Source organism: Salmo salar, chromosome ssa04, assembly GCF_905237065.1.
Source record: "Salmo salar chromosome ssa04, Ssal_v3.1, whole genome shotgun sequence".
Taxonomy (NCBI): Eukaryota; Metazoa; Chordata; class Actinopteri; order Salmoniformes; family Salmonidae; genus Salmo; species Salmo salar.
Window position 1 is genome coordinate 44,072,030 of NC_059445.1, and position 16,440 is coordinate 44,088,469.

The following is a 16,440-nucleotide window of genomic DNA, read 5'->3' on the forward strand; positions in this document are numbered from 1 at the left end:
ATGCCACTGCTCCAAAACCACCATAAAAAAGCCAGACTATGGTTTGCAACTGCACATGGGGACAAAGATCGTAGTTTTTGGAGAAATGTCCTCTGGTCTGATGAAACAAAAATAGAACTGTTTGGCCATAATGACCATCGTTATGTTTGGAGGAAAAAGGGGGAGGCTTGCAAGCCGAAGAACACTATCCCAACTGTGAAGCACGGGGGTGGCAGCATCAAGTTGTGGTAGCAAAGCACCCGCTTTGCTGCAGGAGGGACTGGTGCACTTCACAAAATAGATGGCATCATGAGAAAGGAAAATTATGTGGATATATTGAAGCAACATCTCAAGACATCAGTCAGGAAGTTAGAGCTTGGTTTCAAATGGGTCTTCCAAATGGACAATGACCCCAAGCATACTTCCAAAGTTGTGGCAAAATGGCTTAAGGACAACAAAGTTAAGGTATTGGAGTGGCCATCACAAAGCCCTGACCTCAATCCTATAGAACATTTTTGGGCAGAACTGAAAAAGCGAATGCCAGCAAGGAGGCCTACAAACCTGACTCAGTTACACCAGCTCTGTCAGGAGGAATAGGCCAAAATTCATCCAACTTATTGTGGGAAGCTTGTGGAAGGCTACCTGAAACGTTTGACCCAAGTTAAACAATTTAAAGGGCAATGCTACCAAATACTAATTGAGTGTATGTAAACTTCTGACCCACTGGGAATGTAATGAAAGAAATAAAATCTGAAATAAATCATTCTCTCTACTATGACATTTCACATTGTTAAAATAAAGTGGTGATCCTATCTGACCTAAGACAGGGAATTCTTACTATGATCAAATGAAAACTGAGTTTAAATGTATTTGGCTAAGGTGTATGTAAACTTCCGACTTAATGCAGACAAAATGATGCAACATTGATGGAAGGTACAATCTATCTGCAATATCAATATCAATACCCACCCCCCCCACCCTAAAAAAAATAAGGCCGACAAGGTTTCAGATGGCACTCTATCCCCGATCTTCAAGTGAAAGTGGCGTATTTTTTAGTTTGATGCAGAGATAGAGCAGTGTTTGAACTAGGGCTAATGTAGTCCAAGGGTGAGGAATGGGGCTAGACCTGCACTGACCTCTATGGTGCGTAAAGTATGCAATGTCTCCTGTCACTCCCAACTTCGGTAGGACTATCAGGACAATCTACCTTTCCAATGAGTTCTTGCATTAGAAAGCAAAATAGAAACCACCTAAACTAAATGCAGAACTGTTTGGACAGCCAAACAGTCGGCAGTCAGTTCGTCTACAGTATTTCCAGTAAATCTGCTTAAGGGATTTCGCTGACATCCTCCGTTCTCTGGAACTGGTTGACATAACGGTCTGTTATATGACTGTCTGTTATGTATAGCTGCAATTGCTTCCCGTCTGTATCTGCTCTCAGCCACCATTTCCAGCGTCTGCCTGAGGATGTGTGTTGTTCCCCCAGGGCTGGTGGCGGTACTGCTGACGGTACTCCAGTGGGCAGGGCGAGGCCTCCCTTCTCCTGTCAGGCCCATCTGTGACCCCCGCGTTCTGGACCGCTTCATCATGGAGGCCCGCGACACAGAGACCGCTCTGGTGAGACACTGACTGACTGGGCCTAACCACCGCTAGATGGACCTGGGCAACTTTTACTTTTACATGTCTGGAAAATGTCACATTAGAAGTGAAATGGATGAGGATATTATTACAGTGTATTATGTACAGAGACAATTCATCTTCATTTGTGTGTCTGATCTTGCTCTAACTGTCAATCTGTCTTGCCGTCTTTCCCTCACGCAGCGAAGTTGCAAGGCAGGGTGTGGCGTGACAGGCACCTTCGTGGTTCCACTGACCAACGTTGACTTTGTGGTATTGGAGACAAAGGATGTGAGTACCTGTCTATCAGTTCAATACCTACTGTACATGAATAGCACAAGCCAGGGCCATATAGTATAGAGAGAAGCGTTTGGCCCATTTCTTCTGGTTTCTCTACACTGAGTGTACAAAACATTAAGAACACCTTCCTAATAAGAGCTGCAACTCCTTTTGCAGAACAACCTCAATTTGTCATGGCATGGACTCTACAAGGTGTCGAAAGTGTTTCACAGGGATGCTGGCCCATGTTGACTCCAATGCTTCCCACAGTTGTGTCAAGTTGGCTGGATCTCTTTTGGGTGGTGGACCATTCTTGAGACACACGGTAAACTGTTGAATGTGGTAAAACCCAGTTCTTGACACACTCAAATCTTCAATCTGCCCATACCGTAACCCCACCGTCATCACTATGGGACACGGTTCACGTTGACATCAGAAAACCGCTCGCACACACATCTTGTCTACGGTTCAATCTTTTGTCTTGCCCATTCACCCTCTGAATGGCACACAGGCTTAAAATCCTTCTATAACCTGTCTCCCCCCTTCATCTGAAATCAATAAGGCTTTCACCTGGTCAGTCTGTCATGGAAAGAGCCTGGTCAGTCTGTCATGGAAAGAGCTCTGGTTCAGACAGATCTGTGTTGGTGACTGCATATGTGTGTCCTGTATTAACTATTTTTAGGGGGTAGATCAGCTTTAATATTGCAGATAGATTGTGGCTTCTATCAATGTAATTGTCTGCATCATTTCCAATCCTCCATATAGTACTGTCATATATATATATATACAGTACCGGTCAAAAGTTGTCATTATTTTTACTATTTTCTACATTGTAGAATAATAGTGAAGACATCAAAACTATATTTATAACACATATGGAATTATGAGGTAACCAAAAAAGTGTTAAACAAATCAAAATATAATTTATATTTGAGATTCTTCAAAGTATCCACCCTTTGCCTTGATGACAGCTTTGCACACTCTTGGCATTCTCTCAAGTTATTAATTTAGATTTCAAGGCACACTTAACCAGCAAGGCTAACACAGCATTCTGCAGTGATACACCATCCCATCTGGTTTGCGCTTTGTGGGACTATCATTTGTTTTTCAACAGGACAATGACCCAAAACACATCTCCTGGCTGTGTAAGGGCTATTTGACCAAGAAGGAGAGTGATGGAGTGCTGCATCAGATGACCTGGCCTCCACAATCACCCGACCTCAACCCAGTTGAGATGGTTTGGGATGAGTTGGACCGCAGAGTGAAGGAAAAGCAGCCAACAAGTGCTCAGCATATGTGGGAACTCCTTCAAGACTGTTGGAAAAGTATTCAAGGTGAAGCTGGTTGAGAGAATGCCAAGAGTGTGCAAAGCTGTCATCAAGGCAAAGGGTGGCTACTTTGTAGAATCTAAAATATATTTTGATTTGTTTAAAAAAAAATGTTTACTACATGATTCCATATGTTTTGATGTCTTCACTATTATTCTACAATGTAGAACGTAGTAGTACAAATTAAGAAAAACCCTTGAATGAGTAGGTGTGGCCAAAGTTTTGACTGGTACTGTATATATACACTGCTCAACAAAAATAAAGGGAACACTTAAACAACACAATGTAACTCCAAGTCAATCACACTTCTGTGAAATCAAACTGTCCACTTAGGAAGCAACACTGATTGACAATACATTTCACATGCTGTTGTGCAAATGGAATAGACAACAGGTGGAAATTATAGGCAATTAGCAAGACACCCCCAATAAAGGAGTGGTTCTGCAGGTGGGGACCACAGACCACTTCTCAGTTCCTATGCTTCCTGATGTTTTGGTCACTTTTGAATGCTGGCGGTGCTTTCACTCTAGTGGTAGCATGAGACGGAGTCTACAACCCACACAAGTGGCTCAGGTAGTGCAGCTCATCCAGGATGGCACATCAATGCGAGCTGTGGCAAGAAGGTTTGCTGTGTCTGTCAGCGTAGTGTCCAGAGCATGGAGGCGCTACCAGGAGACAGGCCGGTACATCAGGAGACGTGGAGGAGGCCGTAGGTGTAACGGTTGTCGTCGGGAATAGAGGACCAAAACGCAGCAGGAATGTGGATGCTCATCTTGTATTTATTTTTAAATAAAGAGAACACCAAAATAACAAAAACGAAGAACTCACAAACAACAAAACAGTCTTGTCAGGCTCACACATGCAAAACAAGAAACAATCTCCCACAACACCAAACCAAACAATTACTCATATATAGGACTCTCAATCAGAGGCAACGAGAAAGCACCTGCCTCCAATTGAGAGTCCAACCCCCCATCAACCTAAACATACAACAAACCAGAAAGAACATAGAATTACAAAACATAGAACATAGACCAAAACCCGGAAATAATAAATCAAACACCGTACTACATAAATCACCACCCCGAACCACATAAACAAAATACCCTCTGCCACGTCCTGACCAAACTACTATAACAAATAACCCTTATACTGGTCAGGACGTGACAGTAGGAGGGCAACAACCCAGCAGAAGGACCGCTACCTCCGCCTTTGTGCAAGGAGGAGCAGGAGAAGCACTGCCAGAGCCCTGCAAAATGACCTCCAGCAGGCCACAAATGTGCATGTGTCTGCTCAAACGGTCAGAAACAGACTCCATGAGGGTGGTATGAGGGCCCGACGTCCACAGGTGGGGGTTGTGCTTACAGCCCAACACCGTGCAGGACGTTTGGCATTTGCCAGAGAACACCAAGATTGGCAAATTCGCCACTGGCGCCCTGTGCTCTTCACAGATGAAAGCAGGTTCACAGTGAGCACGTGACAGACGTGACAGAGTCTGGAGACGCCGTGGAAAACGTTCTGCTGCCTGCAACATCCTCCAGCATGACCGGTTTGGCGGTGGGTCAGTCATGGTGTGGGGTGGCATTTCTTTGGGGGGCCGCACAGCCCTCCATGTGCTCGCCAGAGGTAGCCTGACTGCCATTAGGTACCGAGATGAGATCCTCAGACCCCTTGTGAGACCATATGCTGGTACGGTTGGCCCTGGGTTCCTCCTAATGCAAGACAATGCTAGACCTCATGTGGCTGGAGTGTGTCAGCAGTTCCTGCAAGAGGAAGGCATTGATGCTATGGACTGGCCCGCCCGTTCCCCAGACCTGAATCCAATTGAGCACATCTGGGACATCATGTCTCGCTCCATCCACCAACGCCACGTTGCACCACAGACTGTCCAGGAGTTGGCGGATGCTTTAGTCCAGGTCTGGGAGGAGATCCCTCAGGAGACCATCCGCCACCTCATCAGGAGCATGCTCAGGCATTGTAGGGAGGTCATACAGGCACGTGGAGGCCACACACACTACTGAGCCTCATTTTGACTTGTTTTAAGGACATTAGATCAAAGTTGGATCAGCCTGTAGTGTGGTTTTCCACTTTAATTTTGAGTGTGACTCCAAATCCAGACCTCCATGGGTTGATAAATTGGATTTCCATTGATTATTTTTGTGTGATTTTGTTGTCAGCACATTCAACTATGTAAAGAAAAAAGTATTTAATACGATTATTTCATTCATTCAGATCTAGGATGTGTTGTTTAAGTGTTCCCTTTATTTTTTTGAGCAGTATATATTTAAAAAAAAAATATATATTTTTTCCTTTATTATTTTCCCTTAACCCTAACACCCTATCCCCTAATTGGAGTAAACTAATGAACAACAACACTTAGGCTTCTACTTCCAGCTTATACATATTATATACATTTTACGGACACAATGTATTTTACTGTGCTGTGATTTCTCACAAACGTTCTGAAACTTTCTATTCTCATAGTTTTACAGATTGTAAATGAAAGATACCATTTTTTGCTAAAAGTATTGTTATATTATTGATCGATTGACTATGACTTTTCAAATCACCCAGCAGTGCTATTCGCAGTGTTAACTCCAGGTAAATGTGGCAATTCTTCAGCCATTTCTGAATCTGCAACCAAAAACAAGCTACATATGGACAGTACCAAAACAAATGATTCAATGATTCTATCTCTTCGCAGCAAAATCTGCAGAGCTGGGATGGTTGTAGCCCCCATATTGCAAGAAATGTGTATAATAATTTAAATTGAAAAACTCAGTTTTGAATCCGGTGTCATTTTGTGTATCAGTTCATAAACCACGTGCCATGGAATCAGTACATTGAAAATCTCTTCACAACTATTTCTAAATCTGTATAGCACAGCTGTCAATTCTTTGGTCCTTAAATTAAACAGGTATAATTTTCTTTAACTATTTTTGGCTTTAATGCAGGGCCGACAGACAAGTTCCTTACTTTTTCCCCCTTTCACTTGCGTCTTCCATTTTTGCGGTAGCGCTACAATTAGTTGGATGTAATTTTGGGTAGAGCAGACATTTCCATATATTTCTGTTAGCTTCATGTGTGACATAACTCCAGCATTCATTTTTATGATATCATTATCAAAGATTAAACCGTTTTAAAACATTTCGTCGCCCAACATTTAAAAAAAAAAAATCAATTTCTATATTTGAGTTTAACCATAATATTTGTTGTAATATTTGTTCTGTCTTTTCTGGTGGATTAAACTGAAATTGCAACCAACTTTCTATGGCTTGTTTTAAAAAAAGCAATATTTTGGAGATGATTTCATTTTCAAATGACCAAAAGTGAGAGGTTGTAATCTACATTGGCCCTAATGTGCATGGTTCCTTTGCTATATATGACAATGTATAATGACATATTTAGGGAGATTTGTTTTAGCGTATGTGTTTATGTAATGTGTAATTTGTGTGTGTATTCCCAGACTGAGGAGCAGGCTCTGGAGGTCCAGTCGGGGCTGTCTCTGTTTGGCCAGGCCCTGGGTGCTGTGCGGGAGTCAGTGAGCCGTGCTGCCGTGCAGAGCCTCATCGACAACAACAAGAGCAACATCCACAGCCTGGGCCAGGTGCTGCGCAGCCTCCACATCAAGGTGACTCACTGAGGATTGTGGGTGTCTCGTCTACAGCATGACCAGTGGATGGGACTGTGGGTGTCTCGTCTACAGCATGACCAGTGGATGGGACTGTGGGTGTCTCGTCTACAGCATGACCAGTGGATAGGACTGTGGGTGTCTCGTCTACAGCATGACCAGTGGATGGGACTGTGGGTGTCTCGTCTACAGCATGACCAGTGTATGGGACTGTGGGTGTCTCGTCTACAGCATGACCAGTGGATGGGACTGTGGGTGTCTCGTCTACAGCATGACCAGTGGATGGGACTGTGGGTGTCTCGTCTACAGCATGACCAGTGGATAGGACTGTGGGTGTCTCGTCTACAGCATGACCAGTGGATGGGACTGTGGTGTGAACAGGGGTTCCGTGTGGCTCAGTTGGTAAAGCATGGTGCAATGCCAGGGTTGTGGTTTCGATCCCCATGGGGGACCAGTATGGAAAAAGTATGCACTCGCTGCTGTAAGAGTGTTTCCTGAAATGTAAGCAGTTTGTTACGTAAGACCAGGAAATGTTCCTGGTCTGATCAACTGGCCAGGGAAAAACTTCTGTCTCTTTCTCTTTTTATTGGATGTGTCTCAGTGTGCACATACTGTTCCTCCACAGCAGAGAGTCTAGTTATAGATAGGAGTTCTTGGAAAATTCATAGACCATGGGTACAGTCAGTCAGATGTTCCTCTCCCCTCAGCATGCCACCACCTGCCTGCTGTGCTTTGTTTGCTTCTCTGTCAGAAGCCAGTAACTTTTCAGGGTAGGGCAGTTCAGTGACTGAGACGGCATTGAGCAGGCCAGACATAGCAGTGGCTTCTATTTGGCTGCATACCGTTTGGCATGGATTAGCGGGGCGGGAAGAAAACCTGGAATAGAACCCCTTCCACAGAACAGATGAGTGGTGCTTTCTTTTTATGGTTTGTATGTTAACCCTTGTTCTTGCTGTCATCCATTGAACAGGACCTGTCCCTCTCTCCAGTGCCAGCAGGAAGTGACTCAGCGACCAGGAAGGTGTCGTCCCTATCCGAGCTGTTCCGTGTCCACACCAACTTCCTACGAGGGAAGGTTCGCCTGCTGCTCACCAACGCACCTGCCTGTCAACAGAACAGCACGTGATTGGAGCTTTCCCTGAAGGCAGAGGCTGGGATTGGACTGTTGTTTAGAGAGAGGATGAGGTCATTGGACTTCTGCTGAAATCTCTGAATGGACTTCGAAGTATGGAATGTGTAGACAAGGTGATTGTTGACTGGATAAAAACTGGTGGGAAAGTCAGTTGATGTGGGTGGTGCTGATGAGAAACCATGAACGAGTGAGAGAAAAAAACATCACTTCTACAACTCATTGACCTCATCGGTTCCTAGTACTACCTGTCAGTACCACAATGAGCTCTGATGCATGCAGCGGGAATAAGCTACAGACAGTACCCGCTGGGCACAGACGTCAATTCAATGTCTATTCCACGTTGGTTCAACCTAATTTCATTGAAATGACGTGGAAACAATGTTGATTCAACCAGTTTGTGCCCAGTGGGTACAGATCATATATAATGTCCTAAATCCAAAGATTCGATTTTTCATTTTATTTATACATTGTCTTAAAATGTGTTTTTGTATAACTTTTGTGTTATAAATCTCTATTTTCATACTCTTGTGTGTCCTTTGAAGTCTTTGAACCATATTTTATGATTGACGCTCAGGTTTCACATACCGTAGTCAGTTTGTGTGTTCGTGTAATATGCTTGTCAGTACTGTTATAATTCAGACAATGTATTAGTCACTTCTCACTGTGTGCTCTCTGCACTCGGACTGTCTGTGTGGCCCTCCCTCCGACTTACCCTGTCTTTGGGGTCAGAGTAGACATTGTAATTTCACCACCAGGCATCACGCACAGCTCTCTGGCCTAGCAAGCAGAGCACTGAGTCTGAGAATGAGATCAGTTCCTAGTGGAGAGCGTTCTGGACTCTGCTGCCCTCTGCTGGATAGACCTTGGCATCGCTGCCCTACTTATTCCCCGGTTATACAAAGAACAGAACTGGCTATGGCTCTAAAAATACATCATGAAATCATCTCATATGTGTGTATAGACCTAGTCATTTTCACAAAAAAACGAATCAAAAGAACACCACTAATGTCAACATGGGTAATCATGAATCAGATTAGCAACCACTCACATATTAGCGATGATAAATCATTGGATATTGTGTGTTAATAGAAAATAGGGAGGAAAATATGATAATTTGTTTAAGGATATCTTTTTAATGTTCTCCAGTTCAGACACACAACATACAGTGTGTCATCAGCCTCTATATGAAATATTAACGTCCTTCTTTAAACCCGTTCGTTATGCTTCCTTACAGTGTCTCAATCCTCCAGTAGGTTACGGATTCCAGATGAAATGAAAACAGACACAAACAGGTGCAAGTATTTTTCGGCAACCCAGCGCGAACCTTGGAAAAGTAGAGATTTGCATCTTTGCAATGTTTTTTTGTTTGTAACATTGAGCCAACGCCAGACTTTAGTGTCACCGTGTAAACAGGTGAGAGTGTGCTTCCAGTCTGTTGGCTGTCATCCCCGGTTTCCAATTTTAAATAGAAAAATACTGCTTTTTTTTTTTGGGGAAACATGGGCATCTCAAATGGACAGCAAACAGGTGAGCTGATATTCCAGAAAATGACTTAAACAGTGTGGATGGCAGACATAATAGTAAAGGATAGCAAAGCAACCACAACCATCAGAGTCTGAAACAAGACTAAAGAGTACCAAGGTGTTGACAACATACTGTACCTGTTCTAAGCTATTCGGTAATACTATGTCACTTCTCAGGACAGTGAGTGTCACTAACAATTACCAACAGCACCACCATCAAGATTCAAGTTCCCTTGTTTTGTAGGTTTGGGTTGAGCACAGTTTCAAACCATGCCTATCTCTACCATTATCACTGCCTTCCTCTACCATTATCACTGCCTTTCTTTCCTTCCGTCTCTCCCTATCACTCTCCCCTTTTCTTTCTCCCTGTATCCATATTCTCTCTCTAAATCTGCTCTCTATGCAGCTCTTACCATTGGCCACCTAACAGATGCAAAAGAACTCATCTTAAATAAATTGTCATTCCAGACAAAAGCTGTCTTCGTGATTGATGTGGCAGTTGACAAAATGTGCAAGTAATGCCGACCTCCCCCAGGACCCCACCCACATCCAGTATATTCCTTCTACCCTAGAGAAACCTGAGCCATATCCCTGTCCCTACTGCTATTTATGTTGAACTCAACCATGCTATGATTTTAGATGTAGTTTTCATTCACAGATCATTCATGTATGTTAATAACTGTCTATATGTGCCCATAACTTGTTGCACTTTGACCTTGAAAATCTAAGATATGAAAGAAAATCAAACAACAAGAGCTCAAATCAGCCGTCTGAACTTGCACCTGTTGTCACAAAGGAAAGATTTGGCCCTTCATTCATAAACCAAACCATAAACATAATATTTACAAATAACAGTTTGTTCTCTTACGCTTTAAAAAAAAATGTACAGTTTGTTTTTCATGTGTGTTTTGTTCTTTTTCTGAGTCCTGGTTCTCTGTCCAGTCCCCTGTGATGGACCCCAGTCTATAACCCCGGAGTGTGATCATCATCATCCCAAAACAAGACAGGAAACAAAACAGGAAAAACATCCCGCTAGGTTTGTTGTTTGTGTTATATGTGAGTAATGTTTATCAAATGTTTTTCTACTCAAGTTTTAGAATGCATCCTCTGTGCATCGGCGACATGTAAGGTTCCCGCTGAAGATTCGTCTCTCCATTGTTGTTTTCAATGTCAATGTTTTCCTAACGTTGTCTCAACTTCGGTAACAGTTTTTTTTCTCATGAATGTCCAGAGTTTGTCGTGTCCCTGTGTTCAGTTGTGCAGTTGAAAGATCTGAAACGTGCGTACAAGGTTTCTTCACCTTTGACCTACCTCAGTCTGAGCCCCCTTCATACCCCCTGCCCCTCAACAACAGAGAGAATCTCAGAGCAACAGAAGAGATGAAAAGACTGACATATCCAGTATCCAGAAACCTGTAGCACGCAGCTAAAAGTCCACTGGGGAGAGGATAAGAGTGCTTAAAACTAAGATAATTGTTCAAAGACAACCCTCATTTCCAGGAAAATATTTAGAATTATATCAATTTTTACCATTGAGGCAATTCACGTGAAATATGACATTTTCACGATTGAAAAACTAGTATTAGCCTATCGTGGATAAACACTGCAAGCTGACGGAGTGGTAAAGTCCAACAATATTTTTTTACAGAGGAATGATCAAAGACAATCTTCAGTTGAGACGGTAACGCGATGACCGTGCAACACTTCACAGCTGAAGTATTGAGAGAAAGAGTGAACTAAAAAGAGAGGGGGTGGGGGTAGACGGGGCTTCAAACAGTCTCTCAGGGCGGCAGGTGCTTGTGGCACAGCCTCAGTGATAAAAAATGAAAAACTAAAGGACATATTTGTTCTCCTTGTTCTAATCATAGTCAATATTCATCCCCTGATACCTCTTTTGAAGTATCTACAGAATAGAACATAGTTTCCTTCATGAAGTGCACAAAGTTCAGCCGATAAAACACAAAAAAAAAATACTTTTCAAGAAGAAAAGAAAACAACAATAAGAAAACAAGGCCAAACATAAAAATAAACAAGCTTTCCACTCCGATGTCCGTGCTCCGTTTAGAAAAAAAAAAAATCATGCAAAAGATCCCAGACAGCAAACCAGTTATGAATCTTAATATTCTCTTTATATTTTTACAAGGATATATTCAGTCTCTTCCCCCTTGAGTAAAGCCCAGCCACAGTGCAACACTGAATGCAAGAAAAACAAAACAAAGTGCGATAGATCAAAAAGAAAAATGAAACATTTGGCACTTTTTTGATGGTACTTCCTTGTGTAAGATCAAGTCAGGATGGACCTCTCCTGGTGGTCCATTGGACCCTCATTGAGAGAGGAACGTTATCACAGTTCTTGGCACCAAGAATGCTGGTAAAAACGAGATATCAGAATATCACTTTTTTTCATTCATATCCTTACAATTTATCAATAATACATCATTTACATTTATGTGTTTGTATAAAAGACTCCAAAGAGGAAAAAAGGAGTCATGAAGTGGTTTATTTGAGAGAGAAAGGAGGATGAAAATGAGACTGGGAGGATTGCGTGAACGTTGCGATCAAGAGCTACAGGAACAGACGGGAAGAGAAAGTGAGTGGGAGGCAGAGAAGAAGAGAAGCAGTAATATGGGTTGAGAGTGAGAGAGAGGAAGAGAGCGAAACACCCAGATTGTACAGACATATGAACAGGTTGGAGGATGTGTGATAGAGATGTGTTAGTTGTAATGATGGGTCTTTGTCCCAGCAGTCCACAGCCTGAGTTAGACTGAGCCATGTGTCCCAACGGTAGGGGGCGACACCACAGCCTCATGGGGAGATCGACAGAGAACAGAACAACAGAGAGAAAAAAAGAAAAAAGCAACACAGAAAAAGCTGGAGGATAATCCCAGTGAGAGAGAGAAAGAACAGGAGGGGATCCATCTGTGGTGTTTGTTTGTGTCTCTGCTGAACCAGAGGTTGTGCCTGGTCCTATACGCGGGTGGTGGAGTGTTGGTGTGGCAGGGCGTTGTTGCTGTGGCCAGGGGTGGGGGTGGTGGAGGGGGCCGGGGCGGGGGGGTAGGTGTTGAAAGGGTGGAGGGGCTGCATGCCGCTGATGGTGCTTGGGATCATGGTAATGGTGTTGGCCGTCATCAGCGGCACGTCCTCCGGTGCCCGCCGCAGGGCCAGCGTGTAGTCTGGTGGGCCCACCTGCGCCCGTAGAGGCTCCAGGTCGCCGTGGAGACCCCGGGAAGGGAGGGGCGTGCCGATGCCGTGCTCCATCTCCACCCTCTGCTGCTTCATCTGCAGGGACATGAGCTCCTCCTCCTGGCTCAGCGCCAGGTCGTTGTGGGACGGGGCGCCCACCACTCCCATGCCCATGGTGGTGCCCATGCCGCGCTGGGGGGACAAGCGGCGGTGGCGTCTCTGCAGCAGCTCGTGGCGTTTGTCCCGCTTATAGTAGAGGGCTGCAAAGGCCAGCACGTTGAGGAAGAGCAGCGAGGCGCCCACCGCAACTGTCACACTCAGCTCCGTGGAGTAGTCCCTTATCTCGTCGGGGAACGGGTTGCGGCGGGGCGGCTCGGAGGGGTCTGGCTCGGGTTCGGGTGGGTTGGTGGAGATGACGGGTTGGCGGGTGGAGCGTGCCCCTGGGGGACCAGGTCGGTGGACGCGGGGACCTCCTCCTCCTCCAGGCGGCAGGCGGGTGGTGATGGGGTAGAGGTCATCATGTATGGAGTGCAGGTGAGGCACCAGCTCCAACCAGAAGGCCACTTTGTTGGCCCGGTAGTTGTCCCTGACGCGGGGCTTCAGGCCGATGTGGAGGTACTGCTTGTCCTTGGAGCTGAATTTGGTCCAGATTACCTCCTCAAAGCGGTTGGGCTTGGTGTGGATGAACTTAGTGTCCTGGGGTACAGGCAGGTTGGGATCCCTTATGGGAGGGAGGGAGTGAGAGAGAGAGAGAGAGAGAGAGAGAGAGAGAGAGAGAGACAAAAAGATTATCACAAGTATTGAGCATGTACTGTATGCATCTGATAAAGCATGTTTCTAATTTGAAGTCTCAGTGCTGTGTCTAGGTCCTGTCTAAGTCCAGTACTGACCCGGTCTTGGCAAAATTGGTCCAGTACGTCATGACCACAGCGCTGAGCATGACGTCGTTCTTGGAGAAGTTACAGGGGAACAGGTCGGTGGCTCCCACCATGGGGACCCCAAACACGTAGGGCAGCTCATCCCCGTGGGCCGCGTCCGCCCACTCTGGCCGGGCCTCCGTCTGGCAGTGGTGGTGGAAGGTGTAGAAGTAGACAGGAGAATGGAACTCAGCGTGCAGCTTGGCTGTGGCCACCGCTGGCGCCACCCACTGGTGATCTGTGAACAGTGCCAGCAGGGTCTTCCTCCTCATGTCTCCGTTGTCCCTGTCGGCCCAGTCTGTGTACATGAACTTTATGGTCTCCCTCAGGATGTCCTTACCTGGAGACAGAGACAGACCGAGAGCAATAGAAAGAGCAAGCAAAAGAGATTAGAGAGAGACACAGAACGAGGGGGGGAGAAAGAGACAGAGAGAGAAAGGGGGGAGAAACAGAGCGAGAGAGGCGAGAGACAGGGAGAGGGGGGAGATACAGAGAGAGAGGGGGGAGACACAGAGAGGGGAGGGGGGAGAGGGGAGGAGAGACAGAGAGAGAGGAGAGAGAGAGAGGGGGGAGAGAGACAGAGGGGAGAGAGACACAGAGAGAGAGATAGAGAGAGACACAGAGAGAGAGAGGAGAGAGAGAGAGACAGAGAGAGAGAGGAGAGAGAGATAGATACAGAGAGAGAGGAGAGAGAGATAGATAAGGGGGAGACAGAGGGGAGAGAAAGAGAGAGGGGGATAGAAAGAGAGCAACAAGAGACGGGGAGGAGATGGGAGAGAGAGAGACCTTGAATAGCCAGCAATGACATACTAAACCATAGCAAAATAAAATATATATCTATTCTTAACACACATGGGTAACTGGAGCATTACTTCTGCTCCTGTGGGGGTGTCTAACATGCAGTGGTGTAAAGTACTACAGTAAAAATACTTCAAAGTACTACTTAAGTCGTTTTTTGGGGTAGCTGTACTTAACTTTTTCTATTTTTGCCAAATTGTACTTTTACTTCACTACATTCCTAAAGAAAATAATGTATTTTTTACTCCATACATTTTCCCTGACACCCAAAAGTACTCGTTACATTTTGACAGGAAAATGGTAGAATTCACACACTTATCAAGAGAACATCCCTGGTCATCCCCACTGCCTCCAATCTGGCGGACTCACTAAACACAAATGCTTAGTTTGAAAATGATGTCTGAACGTTTGAGTGTGCCCCTGGCTATCCGTCAGAAAATTGTGCTGTCTGGTTTGCTTAATATAAGGATTTTGAAATGGTTTATACTTTAACTTTACATTTTGATACTTAAGTATATTTTAGCAAATGCATTTACTTTTGATACTTAAGTACATTTAAAACCAAATACTTTTACTCAAGTAATATTTTACTGGGTGACTTTCACTTTTACTTTAATCATTTTCTATTAAGGTATCTTTACTTTTACTCAAGTATGACTATTGAGTATTGTTTCCACAACTGCTATCATGTTTGTGTGTATGAGGACATTTATAACAAACTCTTACCCTCAGGGTATCCATACAGGTTGTCCACAAAGTTGGAGATGGTGTAGTCGAAGGAAGCTGCAGAGATCCCATCATCCCCCTCACTGTCGTCCACAAACTTCAGGCCTTCTCCCTGGTTCACCCCTAGCAGGATGTCATAGTTCAGGAACTCCCCCTGGTGGCAACACACACACATAGCATCACAGAACATGGAGGAAGAAAAAGACACTGCTATAGCAACAGTAATTGCATTAACATAAGAGACTGTGAGGAATCCAGATATTTGTATTTTTTAATGGTGACTGGAGCCAGAGGCTGAGTCTGACCTGTTGCATGAGAATCTCGGGGTCGTCGGGAACCACGTCTCCATCCACCACAGGGCCGAAGGCGATGTGATACCTGGCCGGCTGGATGTCCTGGTCCACCAGCTCCCTGAAGCTCTTCCTCCTCAGACACTCCACCAGGTCGCCTGTGTCCCCGTAGCTGCAGCCTACCTTCTTAGCCAGGATCTTGGTGTACATAAGGGGCCGGTAGTTGACCGACCAGCTGGAGATGGCTGAGCCGCTCTGGGCTATGGCCCTCTGGAACAGCCCTGGGGGCCACAAGAGGGTCAGAGGACTTAGTGTAGTGTAGAATGTGTAGATCCCTGAGTGTAGAACATACAGTGCATTCGGAAAGTATTCAGATCCCTTCACTTTTTCCACATTTTGTTACGTTACAGCCTTATTCCAAAATGGATTAAATAGTTTTTCCCCCATCAATCTACACACAACAACCCATAATGACAAAACAAAAACATGTTTCGAAATGTTTGTAAATCTTTATAAAAATAATGAAATATCACATTTACATAAGTATTCAGACCCTTTGATCAGTACTTTGTTGAAGCACCTTTGGCAGCGATTACAGCCTCAAGTCTTCTTATGTATGACGCTACAAGCTTGGCACACCTGTATTTGGGGAGTTTCTCCCATTATTCTCTGCCGATCCTCTCAAGCTCTGTCAGGCTGGATGGGGAGCGTCGCGGCACAGCTATTTTGAGGTTTTTCCAGATATGTTCGATCGGGTGCAAGTCCGGGCTCTGGCTGGGCCACTCAAGGACATTCAGGGACTCAGGGCACTCCTGCGTTGTCTTGGCTGTGTGCTTAGGGTCGTTGTTCTGTTGGAAGGTGAACCTTCACCCCAGTCTGAGGTCCTGAGCGCTCTGGAGCAGGTTTTCATTAAGGATCTCTCTGTACTTTGCTCCGTTCCTCTTTCCCTCGATCCTGACTAGTCTCCCAGTCCCTGCCGCTGAAAAAACATCCCCACAGCATGATGTTGCCACCACCATGCTTCACTGTAGGGATGGT

General features: G+C 45.0%; 2 protein-coding genes across 3 annotated transcripts in view; one reads left to right on the forward strand and one right to left on the reverse strand.

The window, feature by feature from the left end:
- Positions 1-1,138: 1,138 nt before the first annotated feature.
- On the forward strand, positions 1,139-8,488 carry LOC106603206 (erythropoietin). Its single transcript, XM_045716247.1, has 5 exons — positions 1,139-1,163; positions 1,466-1,596; positions 1,801-1,887; positions 6,670-6,834; positions 7,805-8,488. The coding sequence occupies exons 1-5, from the start codon at positions 1,139-1,141 to the stop codon at positions 7,958-7,960; spliced, it is 564 nt and encodes a 187-aa protein (XP_045572203.1). The 3' UTR covers positions 7,961-8,488.
- Positions 8,489-9,079: 591 nt separating this feature from the next.
- LOC106603207 (neuroligin-2) overlaps positions 9,080-16,440 on the reverse strand; it is a 57,432-nt gene continuing 50,071 nt past the window's right edge. For both annotated transcript variants that reach the window (XM_014196561.2, XM_014196560.2), the window contains 4 exons: positions 15,418-15,683; positions 15,113-15,266; positions 13,562-13,928; positions 9,080-13,392 (listed from right to left, as the gene is read on the reverse strand). In XM_014196561.2, the coding sequence (XP_014052036.1) occupies positions 12,456-13,392; positions 13,562-13,928; positions 15,113-15,266; positions 15,418-15,683 (1,724 nt within the window). In that variant the 3' untranslated portion in view covers positions 9,080-12,455. The remainder of the gene's footprint in view (positions 13,393-13,561; positions 13,929-15,112; positions 15,267-15,417; positions 15,684-16,440) is intronic.